Genomic DNA, 18,954 nt, shown 5'->3' with positions numbered 1-18,954 from the left:
TCTTAAGAGCGGTTTGTCTCTTTTTTGTGAATTTTCTATTCTTTATTTTTTTCTCACTTTATAATTAGGTTTTCGGTCTTCTTATTTCCATGTTTAATAAGAGTTTTTCACGTTAGACATACTAGCCTTTTAATGTGTTACATACTGCAGATACGTACGTGCTCCCAGTTCACAGGTTGTCTTCAGCCTTGCGGAAGTGTTCTCTGTCACTTTTATATAGTCAGTTCGTTGATCTCCTGTTGCCTCTGGATTTTAAATAACAGTCAGAAAGCGTCCCTCTAGCACAAAGGTGGAAGAGGGGTGTGCCTGTGTCTTGTAGCATTTGTGTGGTTCCGCCTTTTTCATGTAGTGCCTGGTACATTGGAGTTTGTTCTTGTGTATCCTGTGAGGCTTGGGTCCAGTATATGCTCTTTCTTTAAATGGTTAGCCCGCTGGCCCAGCATCAGGGATTAAAAATTCATCCTGGGGCGCCTGGTGGCTCAGCCGGTTAAACATCCGACTTTGGCTCAGGTCATGATCTCATGGTTTGTGGGTTCGAGCCCCACGTCGGGCTCTGTGCTGACAGCTCGGAGCCTGGAGGCTGCTTCGGATTCTGTGTCTCCCTCTCTCTCTGCCCCTCCCCCTCTCACGCTCTGTCTCTCAAAAAATAAACATTAAATTTTTTTTTTTTTTTTTTTAGTTAAAAAAAAAAAAATTCATCCTGCCCCAGTGATTCAGGACATCTCCTTTGCGCCACACTAAATTTCTATTCTAGAATTTCTGTTCTTTTCCACTTTGCTTTGTCGTGTGCTGTTGCCGCACTGAGTTATTTGGGGAGCCCTGTGTGTTTCAGTGAGGCCTCTCCTCATAGGTGTTTTCCAGCATTGTCCTGGCTGTTTATTCCTCTCTGTGCTTCCGTGTGGACTTCAGTGTCCGCGTGCTGGGGCCATAAAAAAAGCTTTGTTGGTATCTTTATTGGAGTTGCATTAAGTTTATTCATTAGGGGAGAATTGATGCCTCTCTGAATTGATTGCCCTTTCCAGATGTAGGAGTGTTTCTCCACTCGTTCAAGTCCACTTTTGTGGCTTTTAGGAATGTTCTGAAATTTCTCTCGTAGATTGTCCACATTTCTTATTGAGTTTCTTGCTCACTACGTATTCGATCTTCCTCGTTTGCAATGTCATTGTGGGACTCCTCACCGTTATGTCTTCTCGCTCTGCGCTTTATGTACATTAGCCACTAGTCACACGTCACCACTGAGCACGGGGAATGTGGCTGCTCCAAGTGGAGGGTGTTGTAGTGCAAACATACAGTGGATCTTGAAAGCCTTGTATGAAAAGAATGAATATAAATACAAAATACAACAGTGTAATTTTTGTACTGATTGCAGGTGGAAATGATCGTCTTTTGGCTATATTTTAATTGAACGAAATGTATGTTACTAAAATTAATTTTACCTATTTTTAAAAGTTTTTTTTTTTTTTTTTCAACGTTTATTTATTTTTGGGACAGAGAGAGACAGAGCATGAACGGGGGAGGGGCAGAGAGAGAGGGAGACACAGAATCGGAAACAGGCTCCAGGCTCCGAGCCATCAGCCCAGAGCCTGACGCGGGGCTCGAACTCACAGACCGCGAGATCGTGACCTGGCTGAAGTCGGACGCCTAACCGACTGCGCCACCCAGGCGCCCCGTTTTTTACCTATTTTTAATTTTGTTATTGTGGCTGCCAGAAAATCTTAAATTATATTTGTGGCTCACATCATATTTCTGTTGGATAGTGCTGCTCTGAGTGGTTGTTTGTGTACACAAAAGCTATTGATTTTTGTATATTAACTTTATGTCTTCTGTCTTACTGAATCATTTTATTGTTTGAGTGTTATTGTTGATTCTCTAGGGTTCTCCAGCTGTTCTGTCGTATATATACAAATAGAGAAAGCTTTATTCCAACTTTCCCAAGTCTTACCCTCCCAGGGTTTGATTGTATCATTCTCAATCTTAGCAGAAATGTCTGGTGTTTCCACATTAAGTCAGATTCTGGCTTTAGGGTAAGGTTTATATATCTTATCATTTTGAGAAAATATGCAATGAGTTCTACTTTTATGGAGTGGTTTTTTTTTAATCAGGAATGGGTGTTGAATTTGGTGAAAAATTTTCTGGAATCTGTGGACATAAATATGATTTTTCTTCTTATACCTATTATATTATTAGGTTTCCTAATGTTGAAGCAGGCTTGGATTCCTGGAATGAAGCCCATTTGCTTGTAGTGTATTGTATTCTTTAGTTTTGGGTTCTGTTTGCTATGATTTTAGTTAGCATTTTCATACCAATATTGATAAGAGATACAGGTCTGTAACTTTTTTTTTTTCCTGCTTCCTGTATTAGCTTTGGCTACTAGTATCATATTTCATAAAGAAATGTAAAAAATTAGGGTTTCTTATTTGTTTTTCATTTTCAGTGTTCTAGAACAATTCACCCTGCATTGAGACTATCAAAGCTTTCAAGTTCTGAGAGAAAAACTCCTATGCAGCCCTTTGGGCCTGGTGCTTTTTTTATGGGCTAGGTCCTTGATAATTTTGTCTCCTTTCTGAGAAAGATAGAAATGGAAATTAGTTTATTTGGCATTGCTGTTTCTAATGAGGTTAATTTTAGTAAACTATATTCACATAGTAAATTATTTTTTCAGCTAGGTTTTCCAACTTATTTACGTAGATGTGTGCAAAGTACCTTATTTTTAAAAATTTATTTTCAATGGCTATTTTCCTCATCATTATTTATGTTTTCTCCCCATTCTGTTTCATTCATTAGTTAATAGTTTGTCTATTTTGGGGACGCCTGGCTGGCTCAGTTGGTAGAGCATGTGACTCTTGATCTCACTCAGGGTGGTTGAGTTCAAGTCCCATATTGGGTGTGGAGCCTATTTAAAAAAAAATAGTTTGTCTGTTTTGTTACCTTTTTTTTTTTTTAAACCAGCCTCTTGATTTATTAAATAGGTTTACTGTTCTAATACCTCATGAATTTCTGCTTTTTATCTTTATTTTCTTCCTGTGCTTTCCTTTATTTTTTTGATTATTTCCCAACTTTTTGATTTGGGAATTGAGTTCATTTGTTTTCATTCCACCATTTTTCTTGATCAAAGTATTAAGTGCTTCAGATTTTTCTCTGATCATTCCTTCATTTATTTTTTTTTTATTTTTTTTTTCAACGTTTATTTATTTTTGGGACAGAGAGAGACAGAACATGAAGGGGGGAGGGGCAGAGAGAGAGGGAGTCACAGAATCGGAAGCAGGGCAGAGAGAGAGGGAGTCACAGAATCGGAAGCAGGCTCCAGGCTCTGAGCCATCAGCCCAGAGCCTGACGTGGGGCTCGAACTCACGGACCGCGAGATCATGACCTGGCTGAAGTCGGACGCCTAACCGACTGTGCCACCCAGGCGCCCCATCTGATCATTCCTTTAAATATGTTTCATAGTCTGATAATGTTTCCATTTTGGTTTTTTGTTTGTTTTTAAGAAATTCAGTAATTTCTTTGTTTTTATCCCTCATTCACTAGTAGTGTAATAGGTGACTTTTAGGTTTCTGGGTGGGAGAATTGTTTTTGTATGTTTAATAATTTCTAGGTTTCCTGCATTGTGATCAGAGTTTGTTGTTTGTAATATTTTTGTTTTGTGGAATTTACAGGTATTTTTTTTGTGACTGTTCTATATATACTTCAGATAAAAGTGTATTTTTTCTGTTATCATGGGGAAAATTGAATATGTTTCTCCCATCGTGTATCGATGAGTTATAGTAAGGGTTAGGTCTTCTGTATCCCATAGTTGTTTTTTGTGCTCTTGACCTGTCTTTTCTTATTTATTATTAATGAGTTTCTATGTTGTATTTCTTGTAGTTTTGCCTTATAAAGGTGGTGTTTGTGTTATTTGGTGCACTATAAATAACTATATATGTTATATAACCATATGTATAATTATGTGACTATAACAGCTAACTACAATATCTTCTTAGTGAATTGTGGTTTTTAGTACTGAAAAATATCCTTCTGTTGTGTTTTTGTGCTTTTGGCTTGGATTCTACTTTAGTTAAGATGGTGATCGTTGCCCTTTTTTGGTCTCCATTCGCCCGGCGGGGCCCCTCTGTGCTAACCCCTTTGTGAGTCGCTTAGTGTTAGCTCATTCTCTGATTTTAGGTAGCACAAATCTGAGTCTTGCTTTGTGAGCCAAATGGAAACTCTTATCTACAGGTGAGTTTAAGCCCATTCCCATGTGTTATTACCGTGTGCTTTGTGTCGGCTCTGATTACAGTTTAGAACTACTCTGTGTATTTTATACTTACTGTTTCTTTTTCTATGTGATGTGTTTCCTTAGCTTTTATCGGTAAAAGATCACTGGTTTTCACGACACTTGGCAGCCTTGTCTGAGTGCATCCCTCCACACTTGCACGTCTAGTGCCCCGTCCTTGCTTTCCTTCCACTGCTGGCTCCACGGGAAGCGCTCTGACACCCACTTATTGCCGGGGCAACAGTCTGTGAGCCGATCCCATCCTTTCCATTCCGCAGTCCCTTCTCTTCCCGGTTTCAGCGCGTTATTTCCGCTGTGTCAGACACACAGTACTCATAGGTCCACAGCTGATTACATTCCGTGCTTGTGCTGGTCCTCCTGTGAGGTTTTCCCAGCCCTCTTCTGGTTGGGTGGAGCGTGCTCCTGGGCGCGTGTCCCCGAGCAAGGGTCAGGGGCACCGAATTCTCTGAGCTTTGGCAAAGCAGAACGTTTCCTGCACTCTTAATGATGAACAGACAACCTGGCTGGATATGAAATACTTGGGTCATACTTTCCACTCTGATTAATATAGCTTTGTTGTGAAAAACGTCTTTGTGGTGCTGAAACTGGTCATGGTTCTCTTTTTTCCCCTTATACCAAGATGTGCAATACTGATTATTAGTTCTAATCAGAAGAAAAGAATATAAGAAATTTGCTTTATTGGGATACCTGGGTGGCACAGTTGGTTAACCATTCAGGTCTTGATTTCGACTCAGGTCACCATCTCATGGTTTGGGAGATCAAGCCCCTCATCGGGCTCTGCGCTATTAACCGGAGCTTGGGAGTCTCTCTCTCTCTCTCTCTCTCTCTCTCTCTCTCTCTGCCCCTCCCCCTGCTTGCGAGAGCGCTGCACTCAAATGAAATAAACAAATTTTTTTTAAAGGAAAAAAAGAAATTGCTTTATTAAGACAGCTTTCCTAGCAGATGTACCTGCTCTGTCTGCTTTTGTGGTCGTTCCTCTTCTAGAACTGTTAATGGAATGATTAGAGATTGATTGAGATTGTTCCTACCTTAGACTTCATTTTCATTGTGTCTGTAAACACCCCTGAGGCTCCTGGGTGGCCCAGTTGATTGAGCTTCCTACTCTTGATCTCAGCTCAGGTCTTGACCTCCGGGGTCCTGAGTTCAAGCCCCTATTGGGCTCTGCACTGGGCATGAAGCCTACTTTAACAAAACAAACAAACTAACAAACAAAAAAACCCTCCTGCCCCATCTTGCTCTTCCTCATACGTCGGTGTTGCCTTGAAGAGGGCGTCAGCGAGTTGAGTCGGCAGCCAGACGAGCGAGGTCTTCTCGATGTCCAGACAGAGCCCTGGTCAGAGTAGTCTTTGTGGCTGGGGAGGGATGGACTGGGCCGTGGAAGCCAGGCAGCTGTGACTGGGCGTGTTGTGAGGATGACTGTGCCGGCTAGTGAAGGCCAGCACTGAAGCAGTGGCAGTGGATGGAGATGGGGGAGTCCCTGACTTTTCACAGAACGCTTGCCCAGCACCTAGAGAGTGTGACGTATGGGCAAGGGGGGATGGGAGGCTCACTGTCAGGAAAGGAGCAGGCTTGCAGCAGAGTATGGGACCCACTGTTGCCTGTATTGGAGGGACCTGAAGCGACAGCTGCTTTGCTCAGCAACCATGTGAGTTCCCCGATGTCCAGGTTGGACCTGGATGTCCACAAGCACGTGGGACTCAGCTGCCCTCTTTTAGCTGTTTGTAAAATCTCATCTTGGAGAACATTTTCAGTTTGCGAAGCTGTTAAAATTAAGTAGAGTAAAGCCACATGGTTTCTTCTCTTGTAATCTGACTTGCCTTGTTTCTTTCGTTTAACAGATGATGTCTTTCTGCCTAAAGATATCGACCTAGACAGCGTGGACATGGACGAGACCGAGAGGGAAGTGGAGTATTTCAAAAGGTAAATGTTGGGGCTTGTGTCTGAAGTAATGTGGGTTCACGGCTGCCATACACGACCCTCCCGTGGCGTTGCCAGTTGTGTGGGGCACAAGTTCTGTCATCTGGCCAAGGAGCCTGGCTCCTCAGTAGCATTGCAGCCCTGTGACGGCCTGCCACACATGTCCCTCCATAGCCCCAGCACACACACTGGCCTCCTCACTGCCGCTTGCACCCAGGCGCTTCTCCCCTCCCTTCTGTGTGAAGACTGGTTTAGGACAGTGGTTCTCGACGTGCTCTGGACCAGCTGCACCAGTGGGGCACACAGGCCTCTCCCCACACCTGCAGGGTCAGGCGCTGGGGAGGGACCTGACGTCTGTATGATCACAAGCATCCCTGGTGACCCTCATGTGTGCTGACACAGAAACATTCTGTATGGCATGCTTTTAAGGAGAAAAGTAACATTTTAGATATTTTCTGTTTTCCTGACGAGCATCAGACTTTATTAGTACTGTGTTCGATAGTATTTTATCTTCTTTGTGAATTTTGGCAAGCAAATTTTATTTTAAAGCTCCTTGTTCCTTCTTTGTTAGTACTTTAACTTGTTTCAGGTAACCACACACACATACACACACACACACACACACACACAAGGAGCAGTGTGTTTGCTCTGAATTCTAATTGTTCAGGATAGGATAGGACAGAAAAGAAGTCTAAATATTTCTGGAAATTATATTTATTATGTAATTTATGTATGTGTGTGTATGTATCTCAGCAGACGGAATAAAGCATCTGCTCAAGTTGGACATGTGTTCATTACAAAAACTCTTAAGTAGGACTACACAGGCACATCCTTAACATGATAAAAGGTATCCATAAAGTACAACAAATGCCATACTTACAGTGAAACATTAAAAACTGCCCCTTGAGATTAAAAAAGAAAAAAGAAGAGAAGGATGCCCATCATCACAACTTCTGTTTGCGAAGACATAAGAAGAAAAAAAAAGGATAAGAATCAGAAGGAAGAAATGGGATTGTCATTCTCAAGTGGTACAGATGTGTTTGTACAAAGTCCAGAATGACCTATAGGTAAATCACTTGCATTAGTAAGAGAGTTTGCCCTGAAGCTAAATTCTGGGGAGCAAGGGATGGAATAGGGACTTTTCTTGGATAAAAGCAGAACTTTGGAGGGAAATTTTCCCAAGGTAGGTCTGTAGGCCTCATATATTTTTGAAATCATGCATGTGCTTATAAACAGAGATTATCAAACACCCAAGACCTGGGGAAAACAAACATCTAGAAATGAAAAATATAATTATTAAAATCAAGATCTTAATAGATACACGATAAACAGCTTAGACACTGCTGAAGAGGGAATTCGTGAATTTGAAGAAATATCTCAGACATACCCCCCGAATGCACCACAATTCAAGGAAAATAGACATGGAGGAGAGAGACTGAGTCTAACATATACATTTAACTGGGACCCCCCCCCCCTTTGGAGAAGATGGGGACTATAGAAAAGCAGTGTGTAAAGAGAAATGGTGCCTGGGGACTCTGAAGAGCTAATGAGAAATCCAAATCTACAAATTCAACAGGACAACATATACCATTAGGATAAACAAATAAAAATCCATTCCTCAACATAGCAAATGTAAAACCCAAAGACCATGGAGTGATATTTTCAGTGCTGGGACAAAATTGTCAGTCTATAACTATGTTTCCCACAAACCTATTCTTTAACATAAAAGAAAAACTACAGGAACTTGCTACAAAAACATCTGTATAAAAAAAACATCTGGGGCGCCTGGTTGGCTCAGTCGGTTGAGCGTCCGGCTTCGGCTCAGGTCATGATCTCACAATTTCTGGATTCGAGCCCTGCGTCGAGCTCTGTGCTGACAGCTTAGAGCCTGGAGCCTGCAGCCTGCTTCGAATTCTGTTCCTCCCTCTCTCTCTGCTCCTCCCCCGCTCATGCTGTCTCTCTCTCTCTCTCTCCTTCAATAATAAATAAAAACATTAAAAAAAAAATCTAAGATTACACTTCAAGAAAAAAGATTGATCTTAGAAAGTCTGATTTGCAGAAAGGAGAGAGAAACAGCCTGATAAATGTCGGTAAATAAAATGCTTTCTTTGTGACAAGATAGTACTAATAGCCAGTTGACATTATGTCTGAAAGAACCACCGTATTGAACAGTAGCTTGTGAGTTCGTGTAAAGTAGAGCTGAGTATCCTCAGGTTCTTTTATCATTCACGTATTTAGCAGTTAAGTATTTCAGGGTTTTTTTTTAATGTTTATTTATTTGTGAGAGAGAGACAGAGTGTGAGTGGGGGAGGGGCAGAGAGAGAGGGAGACACAGAATCCGAAGCAGGCTCCAGGCTCTGAGCTGTCGGCACAGAACCCAAGGCGGGGCTCGAACTCAGGAACCGTGAGATCGTGACCTGAGCCAAAGTCGGACGCTTACCAACTGAGCCCCCCAGGTGCCCCAACAGCTAAGGATTTAATATTGAGACTCTGAGGTGAAGGTGATACAGTTTCACAAGCAGTCCTTAAAAGAATAGAAATAGGCTGTATAAATTGCTAATCTATAGAAGGAAAAAAAAAAATCAAAACTCAGAAAAAACAAATGTAAAGAAGGTACAGTAAACAAATTTTAAAAACACGAGAGACACAAGTTCAGTTTTACCAGCAACCATTATAGATAAGAAGTTTGTCAGATTGTGTTAATAATTTTAAATACACATATACATACTTACATGCACGCACACACACATACACGTACCATTTACGAGAACATACTGAACATACCTAAAACGATGAATAGAAAGGCGGAAATAAAGAGGGAAAAGGAAGCTACTGTATAGTTATGTTATTTATTTATTTATTTATTTATTTTATTTTTAAATGTAATGTTTATTCAGTTTCGAGAGACAGCAAGCAGGGGTTGGGCAGAGAGAGAGAGGGAGACACAGAATCTAAAGCAGGCTCCAGGCTCTGAGCTGTCAGGACAGGGCCCGACGTGGGGCTCAAACCCACGAGCTATGAGATCATGACCTGAGCTGAAGTCAGATGCCTAACTGACTGAACCACCCAGGCGCCCCTGTATAGTTATGTTATTATCAGACAGAATGTTTTAATATAAGGGACAGATGAAGGTTGCTATACAGTAATAAAAGGTTCAGTGTGTGAGGAAGACCTAGAAATTTTAAACTAAGTACTTAATGAAATAGCTTCAAAACACAAAAAGGAAAATTGTTTTGGGCTGCACGGAGAATCAAATCCACTCTTCTTGTAGGATATCTCAGACGCTTTCTCTGTGTGGCTGCTCGCTTGAGCAGTGCAAGCACCCACAAGGATGTGGGGGATCAGCAGAGCTTGGCCAGCAAGCTGAGTCTAATGAGTACAGATGAAACTGTGTCCAGGAACCGGGGTCTGTGTTCTTACGCACACAGGGAACGTTCACAGAATCAGAACACTTGCGGGGCCATGGAAAGCAGGGCTCAGAGGTTTCAGAGAATGAATATGCATAATTTGTGTTCTCTGCCCGTAACATGTTTAAGTAGGAAATGTGCAACAAGTAAAATTTTAAGTCCCTTAATATTTGGAAATCTGAAAGTATATACATGTAAATAACTCATGGGTTAATAAATAAGAAACCACAGTAAGACATTTTAAATACACGGAGCTAAAAGATAGGGAAAACGCATATGAAAACCTGAAGGATGTGGAAAAAGTTTGCTCTTTCAGTGAAGCCTTGGATGCTGCCAAGTGAGTTTTTAAAACTGAAAATAATGACTTGGGATTTCATTTGAGAAATTAGGGAAAGAACAACCAAATCCAAAGAAAGTAAAAGGAGATAATACATAAAAGAAAGATAATGAAATAAAAAACAAATGCAGAGAAGATCAACAAAGCCAAAATTTGACTCTACAAATATTAACTACATAAATAAACCTTTGAGAGACTGGTCAAGAAAAATCAGAAAAACAAAAAAAGACACAAAAGAATATAGTAATTAGATGGAAAGGAACCAGGATGTCAATGATTATCAAAGTTGGACCATGGCTGTGTCCATTTCACTGCATTCGATTTTGTGTGGGTCTAAATCTTCCATAATAAAGAGGGTTTCTTTAATTTCATGAACATGTAAATGGAAAGGATGGCATAATTAATAACTACAGGTGCTGCAGTAATTAAGATACAAGAGGACACTGGGAACAACTGCATGATTAATTTTAAAACTTAGGTACGAAATCAACCCAATAAATAGCTTGAATGATCCAGTAACCCTCAAAGAAATCAAAGCAGTTATAAGTCTTCCCAGTGAGAAAACTATATTCTGACGGTTTTGCAGAGAATTCTCCCAAAACCTCAAACAGATTATCCAAGCTTATACTGATTCTACCAGAGAATGGAAACAACACAGGACTCCCCACCTCATTTTATGAGAGAAGGAAGAATTTTATACCAAAATCTGCTAAAAAGCAATACAGAAAACATGAAAAATTACAGATCTCTTTCAGTCATGAATATTAGATGTAAAATCATCAAGAAAAAGTTCACATCAAGAAAAAGTTCAAATCCAACAGTATTTTAGGAAGCAATATACGACCAAACAGATGTACCCCAGGGATGAATTCAAGGAGTATTTAATATTAGGAAATCCACAAATGCGATTTGCTAAACTGATACATTAACGAAGAACCATATGATCGTTCCATAGGTTCAGAAAAAACACTTGATAAAATCTTAGCACTCTGTTAATTAAAGAGGAGAAGAAGAAGAAGAAGAAGAGGAGGAGGAGGAGGAAGAAGAAAAATGGTAAACTAGCAATAGAAGGAAATATCCTTAACCTGAAAAGATTTACCAAAAGAAGAGAGAGAAAAGAAATTCACATGGAACGTTTTCTGAAATGGGAAACATGGAAGCACATGCAAAACAGAGGTGCTCTGTTTCCACTTCTGTTCAACCTTAAATTATAATTCCTAGACAGCAGAATAAGAGAAGAAAAGAAATTAAAGGCTTAAGGAGTGGAAAGGAGGAAATAAAATTCCATTTTACAGATGATCTAAGGGTCTACAAAGGGGATTACAGAAGAATTTAGTAAGGATCAGTGTATAGAAGTTACATTTCTCTACAGCATCCATAATTTGAAAATGTAATTTAAATAAAGACAGCATCTATAATAGCACCAGAATCTGTGCAATGTCCATGAATAAACCTAACAAAAGTTGCACAGGACTTATGCATAGAAGACTTTGAAATGTGACTGAAGAACACTGAAGACCCAGATCCTGTATTCATTGACAGGAAAAGTCAGTATCATAAAGCTGTCGTGTTTCCCAAAATTTATCTGTAGATTTTAAAACCCAAGAAGAATTTTACAAAATGTAGCGTTTTTAAAACATGTTAGGATGGATATATTGTGCTTGCAGTCACACAATGAAATGCTATACAGCAGCGAAAAGGAGTGAACTAGAGCAGTCTGCAACATGGATCTTACAAACTGAATAGTCAACAAAAGGCAGGACACGAGAATGTAAATAATACCCTGTTTATATAAAGTTCAATTTAGACACAGCTGAAGTACATCTTTTGAATATACCCACCAGTCAGTCCACCCACCAATCAGTCCACCCACCAATCAGTCCACCCACCAATCAGTCCACCCAACAGTCAGTCCAGCAGCTCCACTCCTGGCTGTCTGCCCAAGAGAAACAAGAGTGTATCCACACAAAGACCTACACATGAATGTTTCTAGAAGTTTTATTTATAATAGCCAGAAACGGGGGCCAACCCAGATATCCACAGCAGATGAACAGATAAACCATGCTCTGTCCATCTGGTGGACGCCACTCAGCAATGAGAAGCATCCTCCTGATGAAACACCATAGATGGATGTGAGAAGCAGTGTACTTAGTGCACAGGAGTGCATCCTGTGAAGTTCCATCTACATGAGATTCCAGAAAATGAGGTTCATCTGTAGTGACAGACAACACATCGCCGTTTGCCTAGGGCCAGGGAGCCAAGGAGATGACAGACAACAAAGGGACACAGGAGAATTGGGGATTTCCTGGAGATGTTCTGTCTGAATTGAGGGGAGAGTATATTGTTCGGGAATACTACACATAGATGTTAAGACTATAAAGAAAAGCAAGGAAATTATTGACATAAAAAGCCAGAATAGTGATTAATGGGAGCAGGGCGGGGCTCAGCTGTGGCTGAAGCAGGTGCTAGGTGGGGTTGCCTGGGTACTGGCAGCGTCCCAGGGCTTGATTCTTGTGATCCACAGTGTTTGCCTTATAATTTTTCTTTATAGTGCACGTCTGTTTCATTTATTCTTCCTTATGTGTATTACATTTATAAGAAACAAAAACAAAACAAAACAAAAAAACCTTATAAAGGATTGATAATGATGCTCATTTTATTGCCCATTTTAAAGACTTAGAAAGTCATGATTATTAAAACATCATGATATTCGTGTAGAATATCGTGGAGCCCAGAAATAGGCTATACAAACACAGAGCTTTGGTTTATAACAAATGAAGGTGTGTTCATAAATGGGGCTGTGACATTTCAATTTGAATACTTAGCTCACACCATACTCAAAGGTCAGCTTTAGATGAGTTGAGATTCTAAATGTCAAAAGCAAGCCTTTTAATTGGGAATATAGGTGAATATATTTTTGACCTCAGAGTAGGGAAAGATTCCTTAGAAACAACAACCATAGGGGCGCCTGGGTGGCACTCAGTCAGTTGAGTGTCCGACTTCGGCTCAGGTCATGATCTCGCGGTCTGTGAGTTCAAGCCCCGTGTCGGGCTCTGTGCTGACGACTTGGAGCCTGGAGCCTGCTTCAGATTCTGTGTCTCCCTCTCTCTCTGCCCCATCCCTGCTCATGCTCTGTCTCTGTCTCTCAAAAATAAATGCTAAAAAAAAAAAAAAAAAAACAAAAAATACCTCAAAAAAAAAAAGAACCATAAGATAAAAGATTGATAAATTAAACAACATTAAAATCAACAGTTTTTTTTAAGAAAGTGAAGAAATAGTATTTGTAGCACATCACAAAGGATTAGTGTCAAAATATAAAAAAGAAACATTATAAAACAGAAAAAGACAAACATGTTGACAAATGGGCAAACAAAATGATCGGCGGTACAGAAAAGTGACCAGTAAACCGGCGAGGTCTTTAGCCTGAGCGGGAGCTGGGCGCAGAGGAGCAGCGGCTCTGCCCACCGCTTCCGGGAGCGCAGAGGGGCTCCAGCGATTGTGGGAAAGGGTTTGGCGGAATCGGGTAGAGTGGAAGTGGTACGTTTCACGGAGCCCCACTGCCTGCCCCACATGGGTGCGCATGTGCTCAGCCCAGGCCGAACCACGTGAGCACGGCGTCCACTTGTCTGTTCCCCATGGTCTGCTCTTACGGCCTTGAAAATAACAAAGTGTGGCTTCGTGGAGGAATTGCACAACATAATGTTGAAAGAAAGCAGTAAGAAAAAAATAATAGTATGGTTCTGTTTCTGGAAGTCCATGAATCAGCACACGAAATACTGCTGAGGAACCATGAGACCTGGGGCTGATTATCACCTATGGCAGGGCTGCCTCCTGGGAGAGGATAGCAAGGTGCTGTCGGGTTGGTGGTGTTGGGCTTCTCCCCCTGGGTTGGGGGCGTGGCCACCCGGGCTTTCGTGTCATGGTTACCTGTGCACACGTGTTCTGTACGTGTGACACAGTCCACTGCTGACAGCACGGAGGCCCGATGGGGAGGTGGTATCAGAGCATAAGGTGCAGGGGAGCCGGGTGTGTGGAGAGGGCTCGGCAGAGCCAGGGGACTCTGGGCCTCGGGGCCCCGAGGAGCAGCTTGGGCTGTGTGTCCTGTGCCCTGAGAGCCCGTCAGAGGCCTTGCTTCCGTTGGGTTGGAGCTCTTTGTGGAGTGGCTTGCAGCGGGGCCGTGCGTGACCCTTGTAAGCATCGAAGTCACTGTTCTTGGAGACGTATGGGGCACACATGTGCCAGGGGGAGCCGCTGGGAGCGGCTGCGGGAGAAGGGAGACAGTAGAAGCAGAAGGGAGAGCTTCCGGAAGATGCAGAAGGTGACATTGCTGGACTCGGGGTTTGACCAGTTTGGCCGGGGAAAGAGAAGTGAGGTTCAGGGCGGGGTGGGGGGAGGGGGGCTACGACCCTTCTACCTGGACACAGACTGCCGGGCGAGCTGCACAAGAAATTGAGGTTGGTCGGTTTAACCACTGTGTAAACCAACACACTTCCACTTCCAGTGGTGAGACAGCAGTAACCATTTTCAGGCTTAATTCAAATTTCTGCTACCCAAATGAGAGCTGGAAAGGTGAAAACTTCAGAAATTATGCCAAGTAAAGGCTTTTGAAAGAAAATGTTCTTCATTTAATACAGAATCGGCCACTGTTGCCTGGGAAGCAGGTGGCAAAGTGTGGTCTTTTCCAAGCCCTGTTTGGCATGCAGCGTGTGACCCAGAGCTGGAGCCCGGGGCCGGAGGCTGGCGCCTGAGGCCGCAGGTGCTCCTGTGCGCCCGCTGCGGCCCTGAGTGCTGGGTGGGCAGTGCAGGCAGCAGTGGGGCCGAGTCTGGCCATGAAAAATCCCATTCCTCCCACATCGCGCTTCCCCGTGTGTTCGTGGATAAGTGGGGGGGGGGGGGGGGGGGGGGGGGGATCTCTGTGACTTAACAGGTGACAGAGGCAGGGTGGTGGCCGTTGGCAGAGCCACCTTCACTGACTCAGGCTCATCAGAAACTTTCCTTGGGCAGCAGCTTCCCTGGGGGACAAGTTGGAGAAGAAGGACACGGGAAACCGGAGGACACTGAGGGCGCTGGCCAGTGTCCTGAAGTGGGGGACTCCCTCCTGAGGGCCCTTCCCTACTCTGACCCCTCTCCCCACACTCCCCCTCTCCGGAGGACACTAGGCTTTGCCAGCCACAGCGAGAACGTGGGCCGTTTCCTTCCGTGACCGTTTGGCTCTTTGTCTCCACAGATTCTGTTTGGATTCGGCTAGACAGACCCGACAAAGACTGTCCATCAACTGGTCCAATTTTAGCTTGAAAAAGGCCACTTTTGCCGCCCACTGAATGAGGACCGCCTGGAGAGGAACGCGCAGGAGGTGGGCCAGGCCTCGGAGCTGCTATGCTTGCCCAGGGCTGTGCCGGGTGGGCCACCGCACCCGAGACCACCCCCAGACCGAGAACTCGCTGCTCGGCCCGCGTTGGTAGCTCGTGTGCGTGTAGTCTGTGAGCGAGGCTTCGACCACAGCTCTGTGCTGTCGGATTGGAACAGTGGCTCCCGCCAGTTTCCCACCACGCGGCCTCAGAGCCTGGGCCGTGGCCAGAGACGCGTTCCGTCATCCACGTGGCTCGTTGCCTCTGCATCTCGCCCTGTCCTGTCATCTGTCCCCGCCGGGCACTGCCGTCACTCAGCTCACGTGTGCCCTGCATCCCACCCGAGGCGGGCTGGGCGGGCAGGCGCTCTTCCGTTCTCCTCCACAATCTACTGTTTAAGAGTGTACACGTTGCGCTGTTTGTGTCTGATCCCCCTGACTTGTAGCCAGCTTGTGTAAGATCCCTTGCAGAATGAGAAAGTTCAAAAACAAAACCCCACCCAGTACTCACACCATCAAGTCTGTTAGAGAGTGTACGACTGTATTAACACGGAGGCCTGCCTGGCTACTTTTTTAACATATTGTTAAGTAATATTAAAATCATGTCTTTCTTTTTGAAAGATGGAATACATTAGTACAGCAGAAGACCTCGTCTGGTTGCTTTCTGCTGGGGCCCATAGGGCGGTGGGGGTGGGGGTGGGGGCAGGGTGTGGGGCAAGCGGGTGGACCTCCCCAGCCCCCGTCCTCCCTGCAGTGGTGTATCTGGGCCCTTCCGTGTGCCCAGGACCAGAGCCCAGCCGGATGACTCTGAGGGTCTGGTGTGAGAGCAGTGGGGGCACCAAGAAGCAGCAGTGGGGTGCAGGCTGAAGAGGGGACACCGCATTGCAGTCTGCGGGGCAGGGGAGGCACAGCAAGGTTGGGGCGGGCCCCCCCCCACCGGTGGGCTGGGACTGCACATGGCCTAATGGGCACGTGCCCATCCAGCCTTCAGGGAGTAGACTGAAAAGTCACAAGCGTTAAATTGGGTATACATAAGGAGCAACATGAGCAGGATTTCGGATGAAAAGGGGACTTCTGCCTTGGTTCCTTTCTCCTGAGATCTCTCCAGGCAGTCTGTGGGAGTCTCCGGTGGAGCCGCCATCCTGTTCCCACCCACTTCCCGGAGCACCCCGGAGCCCCACTGCTCCCCACTCTTGGTAAACCTGCGTGTGTGGCCCGTCCCTGAATGAAGGGGGGCAATGAGGGCCCCATTTCTGTGTGGAGACGGGGAGGGGGAGGCAGCCTCTGGAGATACTCTGACGGCTCCATCCACAGGACTTCTGGACTGACGGCATGCAGGTGGGACAGAGCAAGGCAAGAGGGACTCCTGAGGCTCTGCTCTGAGCCCTGGGCGGGACGGGGCCAAGTCTGGGGTGCTCATCAGAAGCCCAGGTGAGATGTCTGGCGCTGGGGATCGCTGCTCGCGGGCAGAAGGCCCCCCAGGAACAAGTGTGGACAGGCCGGGCGGGGGGCTGTCCGCAGATCCAGTGTCACAGGTGGCAGGAGCATGGCACGGCAGGGCTGCTGTGGCCGAGGTGAGGTCCAAGAACTGGCCCTGGGCTCCCACCACAACCCCGTGGGAGCTGGTTTGCGGGAAAACAGGGCGGGAAGAGCAGGTCCTGGGACTAGGAGACGGGGTGGCAGCAAGACGAGCAGGGGGACAGAAAGCTGGCTGGCTTGTTGTGCTTTTGTTTTTTCTAGGTGGGAGGAAGGACAGCATATCTCTGCTCCTGGGATGACCCAGCAGATCGAGGAGCAGGCTGGGTGGTGACCACAGGAGCCATGTCCTTTTCAAAAGGCCCTGATGTGCCTCCAGGACTCCCAGGCCCAGGCCTCGTCCCTTCCCGGTGAGCGTGAGGGTAGCCGGGCTGGCTGGGCAAATGCTGGGGAGGGTCCCGGGGAGCCTGCACACCTGGACCCTGCCATCTGGGGAACCTGCCCGCCCAGGCCCACCCCTGAGACCCTGCCCGTGCCCCACCCCATCCTTCTCATGAGTTGGAAGCAGTCCCACCTGTGGGCCGCAGCTTTCATCTGTCCTGGGGGCCACAGTGGCCGAAGGGTCCTACCTGTGACATGAGCAGGGCCTTGTCGGGGCCAGGAGTGGTGAGGGGGACCCCTGGGCACCCCGACACAGTGTCCACACACACCCATGTCTCCACCTAAGTTGGCCCCACCTGGCCCCCTGCCACACCCCTGCCCCCCTCACACACGGGCCAGCCACCGAGGCCTTATTCCGGCCTTGCTGCTTGAAATCGGGAGAATGCCCTGCCCACGTTCCACACAAGGCCCAACCCTTTCGCTCCTTTGGGTCTTTCCCTGAGTGGGGGTTGGGGGTGGGGGTTGTCTCTTTACCATTCCCAGTTCTCAGGAACAGAACACTGAGGATGGATTTCGGGCCTGGGAGGCCCAGGACAGTCCAGGGGTAGGAAAAGGTGGAGGCTCGAGGCTGGCAGGGCTTCCTTAGTTCAGCCCCTCCCACACAGGTGGAGGCAGGCCCAGGCCAAGACACTGGATACTGTGCCCCCCAGTGCAAGGCTGCGTCGTCCTGCCCAGGCATTGCATTTACTGGTGGGGAAACCAAGGCCCAAGGTGTGCCTGCGAGACATCTGGCCCCAGTGCTACTGTCTTCACAGGGGCCTCGGCCCGAGGGTCGGATCGCGTTGGAGTGTCCCCTCCTTTACACAATAAATGATCACGAGATGAAATAAAATAACAGTAGCTAGAAAAGAAACAGTGAAAATGCCCTTTCGTTGAACTTTGTCTACATAGGCCATTAAAAACAGTATCATCAAAATGAGCATTATGGTACCAGAAAGGATTAACATTTCTTCATTTCATTAATATGTTTTTTTAAAGAAGAAAAAACTTACCTCACAGGTCACACTGTGTCGCGGTTTTAAACACAAATAAAACCTCTGGGTCACACACGCAATGACAATTGAGTCCTGGTTCTTTGTCTTCACAATGACAGCCAATCACACTGTCTGTCTTGGATCCACTACTAAACCGGAAGAGTAACTGGTACGGGGTGGGGTGGGGAGTGGGGGGAGGAATGGGAACGAACTGCACAGAGAAAATTCAAGCGGTTCTGGACTGTTAAGAACTTACTCCTGAAACTGTGTGTCCCTGGGAGCCCTGCAGATTGTCTGCCACAGAGAAGACAGCATAGGACAAGAGGAAGAGTCATGAACGTGTGCCAGTGGCACACCCAGGAAGGAACAACTGCCATGGAAACTGTCCCCGTGCCACACGATCGTAAAACCGAGGAAGTTTAAAACCACGGTTTTGGATGTTGGACTAGAAGCACATGGCAATGTTTCCTGAGCCGAGGGGACGAAAGAGGGTAAGCCCCCTGAGTGCCCGCTTCCTGCCTGGAGGCAGCTTCCAGGACTAGCCCTGGGCAGGCCCATGGCCACACCCCAGCAGGCCTGCTGAGTAGAGTAAGCCAAGACTGGCATGTGGGGAGGCCCAGGCAGCTGGAATTTGTGGGGCAGGGTTATGAACAGGAGGGGCTGCATCTAAGGAGCTCTGGGGGGGGGGGGGGGGCCGGCGAGCTTCAGAGTCCCCTGCAATCTACTGATCTTGCAGGTGTGGCTTAAACTTCCAGGAACCCAAGGGAAAATCACCAGAAAGC

At 45.7% G+C, this 18,954-nt stretch overlaps 1 protein-coding gene across 9 annotated transcripts in view; it reads left to right on the top strand.

The window, feature by feature from the left end:
* The window catches only part of FAM193A (family with sequence similarity 193 member A), a 170,901-nt gene extending 152,639 nt beyond the window's left edge, over positions 1-18,262 (top strand). For 5 of the 9 annotated variants that reach the window (XM_040489365.1, XM_040489389.1, XM_040489346.1 and 2 more), the window contains 2 exons: positions 6,112-6,193; positions 15,162-15,926. In XM_040489365.1, coding sequence (XP_040345299.1) covers positions 6,112-6,193; positions 15,162-15,255 — 176 coding nt within the window. In that variant the 3' untranslated portion in view covers positions 15,256-15,926. Of the gene's footprint in view, positions 1-6,111; positions 6,194-15,161; positions 15,927-16,379; positions 16,478-16,595; positions 16,713-17,021 lie in introns of those variants that run through there. The other 4 variants (XR_005794674.1, XR_005794670.1, XR_005794671.1 and 1 more) reach the window with 4 other exon arrangements.
* The last annotated feature ends 692 nt before the right edge of the window (positions 18,263-18,954 follow it).

Source organism: Herpailurus yagouaroundi, unplaced genomic scaffold, assembly GCF_014898765.1.
Source record: "Herpailurus yagouaroundi ecotype Mexico unplaced genomic scaffold, PumYag 28, whole genome shotgun sequence".
Taxonomy (NCBI): domain Eukaryota; kingdom Metazoa; phylum Chordata; class Mammalia; order Carnivora; family Felidae; genus Herpailurus; species Herpailurus yagouaroundi.
This window is presented reverse-complemented; position numbering and strand designations above follow the sequence as displayed.